Raw genomic sequence first — 8,042 nt, 5'->3', positions numbered from 1 at the left:
GGTCTTATCGATAACGATTGCAGTAAAACAGCTGCTAAGGGCGGTTTTATTTTGCAACGATATTTTCTTTTTTAATTTTATCAAAGAAAATGCTGAGATATGGACTGCAAATCTGTGGGAAACGAGGACATAGATTCCCCTGGCACCTGACCAATCAAAGCTGGAGACGCAGCTACAGCAGCAAGATCAGGAACATCGGAATACTAGCGCACATCGATGCAGGTGAGCTAACTGAAAAAATATCTGATTACACTAAAGTTTACCTGGTAAATATAACCACGTTAGGCAAAACAACGACCACGGAACGCATGCTGTTCTATGCGGGCAAGACGCGGGCTCTGGGTGAAGTGCATCGCGGGAATACGGTCACCGATTACCTAACCCAGGAGCGAGAACGAGGCATCACCATCTGTAGCTCGGCAGTCACGTTTCCCTGGAATGACCACCGGTAGGGGTTTCCTTTGCTACTCCTGGTTCTTCGCCTAGCTCATACCCTTTATACAGCATCAACCTGCTGGACACACCCGGCCACATTGACTTCACCATGGAGGTAGAGCAGTCCCTCTATGCGGTGGATGGAGTGGTCGTGGTTCTGGATGGCACAGCTGGCGTTGAGGCCCAAACAGTCACTGTGTGGTCTCAGGCGGATAAGCATAAGCTTCCCCGCCTGATATTCGTCAACAAGATGGATCGCCCAGATGCGGACTTCGAAAAGTGCGTCAGCGATCTGAAGGATAAGCTGGAAACGCAGCCTGTTTGCATACAGTATCCGGTAAAAAACGAAGAAGGAGTTTTGGGTAAAGTCTCAATAATTATCTTAAAAGTATACTTAATCAAAACTAACCTTTAGCCATCAACGATGTGATAACCCTGGAGCGACTAAGCTGGCAACAAAAGGACCTGGGTCGCAGCTACAAAAGTGTTAAGCTAGAGCCCTCAGATGACCTGCGCCAGCTGCAGGAAAAGCGCAATCAGCTGATTGATCAGCTTTCGGGATTGGATGACGAACTGGCCGATGTGGTCATCAGCACGGAGAGCTTCGATAAGGTGGACAATTCACTAATCGAAAGAGCTCTTCGACGGGCAACCAGTCAACAGAAAGTTGTGCCAGTGCTGCTAGGATCGGCCTACAAAAACGTAGGCATTCAGCGGCTGATGGATGCTGTGAATGCCTATCTGCCCGCTCCAGAGGAGCGCAACCAAATCTACGACTGCTTTGGGTAGGAGTGTAACTAAGATGCAGAATTCTTCTATGTTAAAACTCTCTTCATGCAGCACAGAAGTGGCTGGCAAGGTCTTTAAGATTGTACACGACAAACAACGTGGCGCACTGACCCTGGTACGGATTCTAAGGGGCGAGATTAAACGCGGTATGCGTTTGATTTCAGCTCGCGGCCAAGCAGAAGTTGTTTCAAAGCTTTATGAGCCTTTGGCGGATGAATATCGAGAGATAAGCGCAGTGCAGTCGGGTGATGTGGTGATCTGTGCAGGTCTCAAGGTAAACGATTGAAAATACATCTAGTTAAGCACAGACTTAATAAAAGAGTAGTCCACAGTGACGGGAGATCTGCTGACCTCCAGCCAGTCAGCCTTGAAGAATGCTCAGAAACGTCTGAAACAAAGCCTGGGTGCTGTGGCAAGCAAGGATGAGGAAGATGATGAGCTTGACGAGTCAGACGAGCTATTTGCCATCGATCCTCAGATACCCGACGCCGTATACTTCTGTTCCATCGAGCCCCCCAGCGTATCCTCACAAACGGCCATGGAGCAGGCATTAAGGCAACTGCAGCGGGAGGATCCCAGCTTGCGTGTCAGTTACGATTCAGTCACCGGACAGACAGTGCTCGGTGGAATGGGAGAGCTGCACATGGACATCATCAAGTCGCGTATCTTGAGCGAGTACAAAATCGACGTTGATCTGGGTCCACTGCAAATTGCCTATAAAGAGACTATTGATTCCCCTGCGCTGACCACATTAAGTGTGGAGAAGGAAATCGCTGGCAGCAAGCAGAATGTCAGCATTACGCTGGAGGTGGTCAAGAATCAAACGGAGTTGTTCAGGTAAGCTAAAACCCAAGATCTCTCCTTTAAATCCGTTCTAATTGTGTAATTTTCCATCAAAGCTTAGATAAGTCGCCGGAGAACTTGCCAAACCTCAATACGCTGCGACCACGAATTCTGCAGGTTCTTCGAAAAGGCTCAATCAGTGCCCTGGAGCGAGGACCACGCGTTGGTGGACAGGTAGTGGAGACGCAGATTCGCCTGCACAACGCTACTATTGGTCGGGGCACTGCTGACTCTTTTGTCATGGCTACGGCAGCCCAGTGTGTGCAAAAGGTACGTTGAAGCGGTGACATATACTGGAGTTACGAATACCATCCTCGACTTTACAGCTGCTAAGCACGAGTGGCACCCGGCTGTTGGAACCCATTATGTCCCTTCAAATCGTAGCACCCAGTGAACGAATTTCCGGCATTATAGCCGATCTTTCACGGCGACGTGCGCTGATCAACGATGTCCTGCCGAAGGGTGATAAAAATAAGGTGAGTGTATGGTTAAGTTAATGTTTCAAAGACTTTTAAGAAACGCACTCTTTTTTTTTAGATGATTCTGGTAAATGCACCTCTGGCGGAGCTCTCCGGTTACTCCAGTGCCCTGCGCACAATTAGTTCCGGCACAGCCAGCATGACGATGCAGCCATGTGGCTTCTCTTCCATGAACTCTGCGGACGAATCTCTGGCGGAGCGAAGAGCCCAGGGCCTAGAATAGTATCCAGTGCACTTAGAATTGTTAGATAGTTATACTCCGCCCAGCAGGCGGACTGTCAACTGCCTGCTGCCCTGATTGGGCGAATATTTGTTTGTAAATTTTGATCTGTCCAGCAATAGACTTTTTTGTGACAATACATGTCGGACCCTTATTTTGTTGTTCATTTTCAGACCCCCAGCCTTAAGTTTTTTGAAAGTGTTGTAAATTCGCGTCACAGATTTTTTTTTGCCCGAAGCGCTATCCGCAACCATGGCGTTCTCCACTCAAAAGGAGTTCTTTCACGTGCCGTTTAGTAACGAGACATACGAATTCGAGTGCATCGATTCGTGCGTTAAGCTGAAGAGCTATCCATCCACCATCGACGACAGATCATGGTCGGCAAACGAGGACAAGAAGTCGCAGTTTGTGGCCGATCTGGTGGCCTGCAATTCACCGATTAAGAAGCAACGTGATGAAGATGGAAGGCCTTTGCCTAGAACAGCGGGGCCAGAGGATGAGTACGGTAGCAACTTGGTGGTGGGCGACAGTCTGATTAACGCCGCCGACGACACTATCGGCCGAATGCAGGATCTGATGATTAAGAACAATATGCTGCAGAAGAAACTAGCCGATTCCGATGATAAACTGAGGACGGCCAACCAGGAGAGCGACGAGATCAAGCGGATTATGGACCAGCGCTATGACCCGGCCAAGAGCAAGGCCCTGAGGAAAAAGATCAAGCAGCTGGCCGACGACAATAAGATCACTACGCAGGACGAGAAGGAGCTCAACGATCTGCAGGCGGCCATCGACGATATGAACAAGGCCCACGATATTCTGGAGGCGGAGAATGCCAATCTAAAGAGGCTGATTGAGAAGCAATCAAAGCGCTGTAAGCTGGACAGCATCCCTGTAGAACCGGAAAAGAGCACCGACATCCCGTACCTGCAGAAGAAGATCGACGATATGGGCAAGGAGGTGGCCCTTCTGCGTCAGTTCGAGGACGAAGTGATGAAGCGGTGTGCCAAAAAGTGCGGAGCCGAAGGCGGCGGTGGCGGTGGTGGTCCTGCTGCTTCCGGCGGAGGTGCTCCTGGCAAAGGCAGCTTCTCGCCGAACAAGGATGCCGATAACATCCAAAAAATCCTGGCTGATCGCGATGCCCTGCGCAAGAAGTGCAAGGAACTGGAGGAGCTCGGCGAAAAGGTCAACCAGCTGGAGCAGAAGGCCAACGAAGCCGAGTGCCTGACGAACAACCTCGAGGACAATCTTCAGCAGCAGTGCCACTGCATGCAGCAGTTGCAATGCGAGATGCAGGAGATGCAGAGCTACTACGAGAACGAGGTGGACAAGGTCAAGGGAAACGAGGAGATACTAAAGGTACCTATGTCCTGGATCCTAAATTATTATATAATATTAATATAACAAGTGGTTTCCCTGCCTCTATCCCCAGTGCCGGTGCAATCAGATGAAGCAGGAGCTCGTGGCCGCCAAGGTTGCCGCCCAGCGGGCCCAGTGTCTGCAAATGGAGATCGATGTGCTAAGAAACGAGCTACGCAAGCGGGACATAGCCCTCAACGCGTACGACTGCCAGTACCAGCAGCTAATGGTGAGTATCGACAGGGAGCTGCTGGGACGGACCATCTAAATGCCTTTCATTCGGCCTCCAGATGAAGGCCAAGATGTTCAAGAACGCCGGCTACCGTTTCCTCGACGATCTGCCCCCCGATTGCAGCGAAGGCTGTACCGATTGTGCCGAGGAGGAGGAAGAAGGAAACGGAGAACCCTGAAACCGGAATAGCTTTCCTTTTGTTCAGATTGTTTCCAAATTTCCAACAGCAATTGATCGAAATCTACAGTTTTAACAAATTAAACCATTCATGAAACCGCCAAAATTGCTATATGTAGTTAATTCGTTTTAATTTTAGGTTCACAAATGTTTAATCTTGCCGTCCAAAGATTTTACAAATGTAACGAAATATTTTTTAAATTCAAAACCATCTTGTAAATAATCGAATGATAAATCGATAACGGTTTGTTTACCTAATCGAATGTCACGCGTTAGTGCATTTCGGTGGTTCTTCAATAGTTTGTTATTGCGGAGTTCCCTATTTATATAATAAATAAAATACGATGGAGAAGCTTGCGTCGGCCAAAACGTGTCTTAAACTGTTGCAGGTGAGTGGGCAAATGGTTGGGAAATCAAACATACCTCTCGTAACAAGACCGTCATTGATAATCCCAGGTTGTGCCCGGCGTGCAGCAGGCGGCCACCATTCCTGGTGGCCTGGCTCCTCCGCTCCAGAACCTGATTCAGATGCAGCAGGTGCGACACAGGCAAACCAAGCACTGGCAGCCCGAGTTCAAGCGGCTGCGCAAGCTGAAGTTTGTGAAAATGGATCTGCCCAATCTGCGAGAGAAACAGGAGGATATCAGCAAAGAGGAGATGCGCAGCCGGATGAAGGAGCGCGGTGTTCTGCCGCCGCGTCCCTGGATGGAGCGACCATTCCACATCAGCTGCACTGGGGGCATCTTCGAGGCGTATGTGCCGCCGGAGGGCGATGGCAAGAAGTCAATAATCTCGACATCGGGCGCCAAGCAGAAGCTGGAGTTTCTGGAGAAGAAGTCCAAGAGTCTTATGGCCGTGCGCAAGATTCGCTCCTACGAGGAGAGCTTCAGCACCGACGAGTTTGGGTCCGAAGCCCAGGATATCTACATCCAGGCGCACACGCACATGTCCGCCAAGGAGAAGTACAAGATCCGTGAGTTTGTCACCGAGCGCTGCTATCCAGAGATGATGCACAACGTCAAGGACAAGACTATTCGCTGGAAGTTCCTGCAGTCCCTAGAGCCACCTCGCGTCGTACATGCCCGCGTCACAGAGGTGATCACAAAGGAAAACCAGTTTGCTCAGGTCACTGTGCGTTTCCACAGCCAACAAATGTTGGCCATCTACGATCGCTTCGGCCGGCTGATGCACGGAAGCGAGATCCTTACCAAGGACGTCTTGGAGTATGTAGTGTTCGAGAAGCACATCTCCAATGAGTACGGTAAGTGGCGGCTACACGACAAGATTATCCCCGATTGGCTGCCGCCCAAGGAGCCGGCCCCCATTACCTATCGCCTCATCGAGGATGTGGAGGAGGAGCCTCCAAAGGAACTGAGCGCTGGCGAGGAGGCAAAACAACTGGAGGCAGGCAGCGAACAGCCCAAGGAGCAACTGCAGCTTGCCTCGCCAATTGAGAACCGTGCGAAACCGTCTCTGACCATTTGATTATACTTTTTGTGGGCCGCCTGGCGGCTCAGAAGGATGCGCCTTAGTGTAGCCGAATGATTTTTGAGCCACCACGTTGTTAAATTATAATTTTAAAAACATTTTCATTTGTTTTTATTTTTCGTGTTGTTTGATGAATCAATACATTAATTTATGTATTTTTTGAAAGTAGGTTGATTGACTGGTCCCACCATTTATAAAATACCACACATTTTCTTTTTACTTTACATTAAATTTTATTCTTAATTTATAATGAGAAAATATTTTTAAAAATGAAACTTTACATAAAGACATTTTTCGCTTAGGTTAACCTTGGACAATTTTTCGGGCTCACAATTTAAAAAATTGAACCCAGTCGCACGCAGATCAAAAATAGTAAACATTATTTTGCGTAATTATACTGACTGTTGCTCGTGACATAGCTTAAATTTCATTTACAAAAATCTTATTCTGCTAGAAATCCAACTACTTAGGATACTTAAAAAACCTTTTTAATTTCCTTTTGAGGGCTTTAAAACTCCGGCCGATGCGCGGTAGGTGAGTTCATACACTTGGGATTGAGGTCTGCTCTGGCCTATGGGTTCCTCGTCTTCATCTGCAACTATTTGTAATATCCAATCCATAAAATGTTGAATATCGGTGAAGACGATCACCCCATTCCTAAAATGGGTTATTATGCCAACCAGGAGATAACTATTGATCCCATACACCTTTTTATAAATAACTCATGGAGTTCAAGGTGGCGTGAGGTAGGTGCTTACGGTCGGTGATCAGAGTGCCTTTGATAGTGCCCTGAAGAAGGGATACCTCCCAAAGGCGCACTGTAATATTACCCGGCCAGTGGCTGCCGCACTCCTCAACCAAAAGGGAGTCGGAGTCGTTGTATTTTTGCACCATTTCAGCAATCCAGTCTTGGTAGCTCTACACCTTCGTGAAAACACCTCTGCCATTACACTGGGTTGAACCGTAGCTCAGGATCCCGACCTGCACGTAGCTTTTATTCCCCTGATACTCATAGTCCGCCGCCATCGGCCCCCCGGAGTCGCCGGAACAGGTATCGCCCCCATTGGATGACTCCGCACAGAACTGGTCGTCCCTGGTTAACATGCTCTCGCATTCCCTGAGGCTTTTTCGAGTTAAGACGACGCTCCTAATTATATCGCTGTACACCAGTACGTCAGGGTTCGTCAAGCCCAGCCGTAGGCCCTACCTTTAATGTTATCCGGGAAGCTGACAGCCCTATCTACGATTATGCAAATAGGGCGGATGTAGCCTGCAAATATATTAAGCATTGGAAAACTTAAAAGTAGAAGCAGAAGCTGAGTATGAGTACTTCTTACTATTATAATCAACCGTTTCGCTCAGCTTTATAAGGCCTATATCGTACATCCTAGGAAAAGTCTTGCTTTCAAATCGGGGATGAGGTATCACCTGGCTCACGGTATACTCCCTTACATTTGTACGTATCGGGGCTCGGCACGATCTATCCTTCTCCCCAAGGCGCACGAATCTAGTCCAAAATAGTTAGAGTGCCAGCCATCAAAGTTCCAAAAATACTTACCTTAAGGATCTATGTAAGCAATGAGCTGCTGTTAAAACAAAGCCTAATTAAAATAAGATAATTAATATCTGGTATTAACTTTAATTTCCCTATGCTCACGATTGGTAATAAGCGTTCCGCCGCTTATAAATGCCCCTTTACTACTGTATAAGCTGGCCATCCACGCCGTGTCCATTTCCCGAGCGTCATGGCCTAGGTGTACTAGTGAGCCAAGCTCTATATGACCCTCGCATGCCTTATCCAGGAGATAGTCCCTGGTGGATGAACAGGACCGCGAACAGAGCGATCGAAAACAAAGACATCATTTGCGCCGGAGAGATGCTGAGCTACTGAAGCCGACTCTTAAGCTTAAGCGTAAAAAACGAATTTTTATATGGTTGATAAGGTTTGATTGCTTTATAAACGCATTTTATGTGCTGTCAAAAATACTTATAAGTACGTGTTATCTCTGGGAAGAACAAG

The 8,042-nt window shown here is 48.1% G+C and overlaps 4 protein-coding genes across 6 annotated transcripts; 3 read left to right on the top strand and 1 right to left on the bottom strand.

Moving 5' to 3' along the window:
* The first annotated feature begins 9 nt into the window (after window positions 1-9).
* On the top strand, window positions 10-2,920 carry LOC108032013 (ribosome-releasing factor 2, mitochondrial). Of its 3 annotated transcripts, XM_017105814.3 has the most exons (9): window positions 11-222; window positions 286-448; window positions 505-797; window positions 851-1,220; window positions 1,276-1,498; window positions 1,550-2,061; window positions 2,124-2,337; window positions 2,394-2,543; window positions 2,605-2,920. In XM_017105814.3, the coding sequence occupies exons 1-9, from the start codon at window positions 90-92 to the stop codon at window positions 2,767-2,769; spliced, it is 2,223 nt and encodes a 740-aa protein (XP_016961303.1). In that variant the 5' UTR covers window positions 11-89; the 3' UTR covers window positions 2,770-2,920. The 3 variants fall into 3 exon arrangements, with proteins under 3 accessions (XP_043946776.1, XP_016961306.1, XP_016961303.1); XM_044090841.2 differs by lacking the exons at window positions 2,394-2,543; window positions 2,605-2,920 and having other exon boundaries at window positions 10-222; window positions 2,129-2,255; XM_017105817.3 differs by lacking the exons at window positions 2,124-2,337; window positions 2,394-2,543; window positions 2,605-2,920 and having other exon boundaries at window positions 10-222; window positions 1,557-1,684.
* LOC108032014 (uncharacterized) lies at window positions 2,853-4,640 on the top strand. Its single transcript, XM_017105818.3, has 3 exons — window positions 2,853-4,125; window positions 4,199-4,354; window positions 4,416-4,640. The coding sequence occupies exons 1-3, from the start codon at window positions 3,019-3,021 to the stop codon at window positions 4,533-4,535; spliced, it is 1,383 nt and encodes a 460-aa protein (XP_016961307.2). The 5' UTR covers window positions 2,853-3,018; the 3' UTR covers window positions 4,536-4,640.
* A 167-nt stretch (window positions 4,641-4,807) lies between these two features.
* On the top strand, window positions 4,808-6,120 carry LOC108032243 (probable 39S ribosomal protein L45, mitochondrial). The gene is made up of 2 exons (XM_017106107.1): window positions 4,808-4,923; window positions 4,991-6,120. The coding sequence occupies exons 1-2, from the start codon at window positions 4,879-4,881 to the stop codon at window positions 6,017-6,019; spliced, it is 1,074 nt and encodes a 357-aa protein (XP_016961596.1). The 5' UTR covers window positions 4,808-4,878; the 3' UTR covers window positions 6,020-6,120.
* Window positions 6,121-6,322: 202 nt separating this feature from the next.
* On the bottom strand, window positions 6,323-7,803 carry LOC122817809 (chymotrypsin A). The gene is made up of 4 exons (XM_044091160.2): window positions 7,680-7,803; window positions 7,581-7,623; window positions 7,360-7,529; window positions 6,323-7,292 (listed from the first exon to the last, which is right to left on the bottom strand). The coding sequence occupies exons 1-4, from the start codon at window positions 7,753-7,755 to the stop codon at window positions 7,207-7,209; spliced, it is 375 nt and encodes a 124-aa protein (XP_043947095.1). The 5' UTR covers window positions 7,756-7,803; the 3' UTR covers window positions 6,323-7,206.
* Window positions 7,804-8,042: the final 239 nt, after the last annotated feature.

The sequence above is a fragment of the Drosophila biarmipes genome, chromosome 3R (assembly GCF_025231255.1).
Source record: "Drosophila biarmipes strain raj3 chromosome 3R, RU_DBia_V1.1, whole genome shotgun sequence".
NCBI lineage: Eukaryota > Metazoa > Arthropoda > Insecta > Diptera > Drosophilidae > Drosophila > Drosophila biarmipes.
The sequence above is the reverse complement of the archived record's forward strand: the minus strand, read 5'-3'. Positions and strand labels throughout refer to the sequence as shown.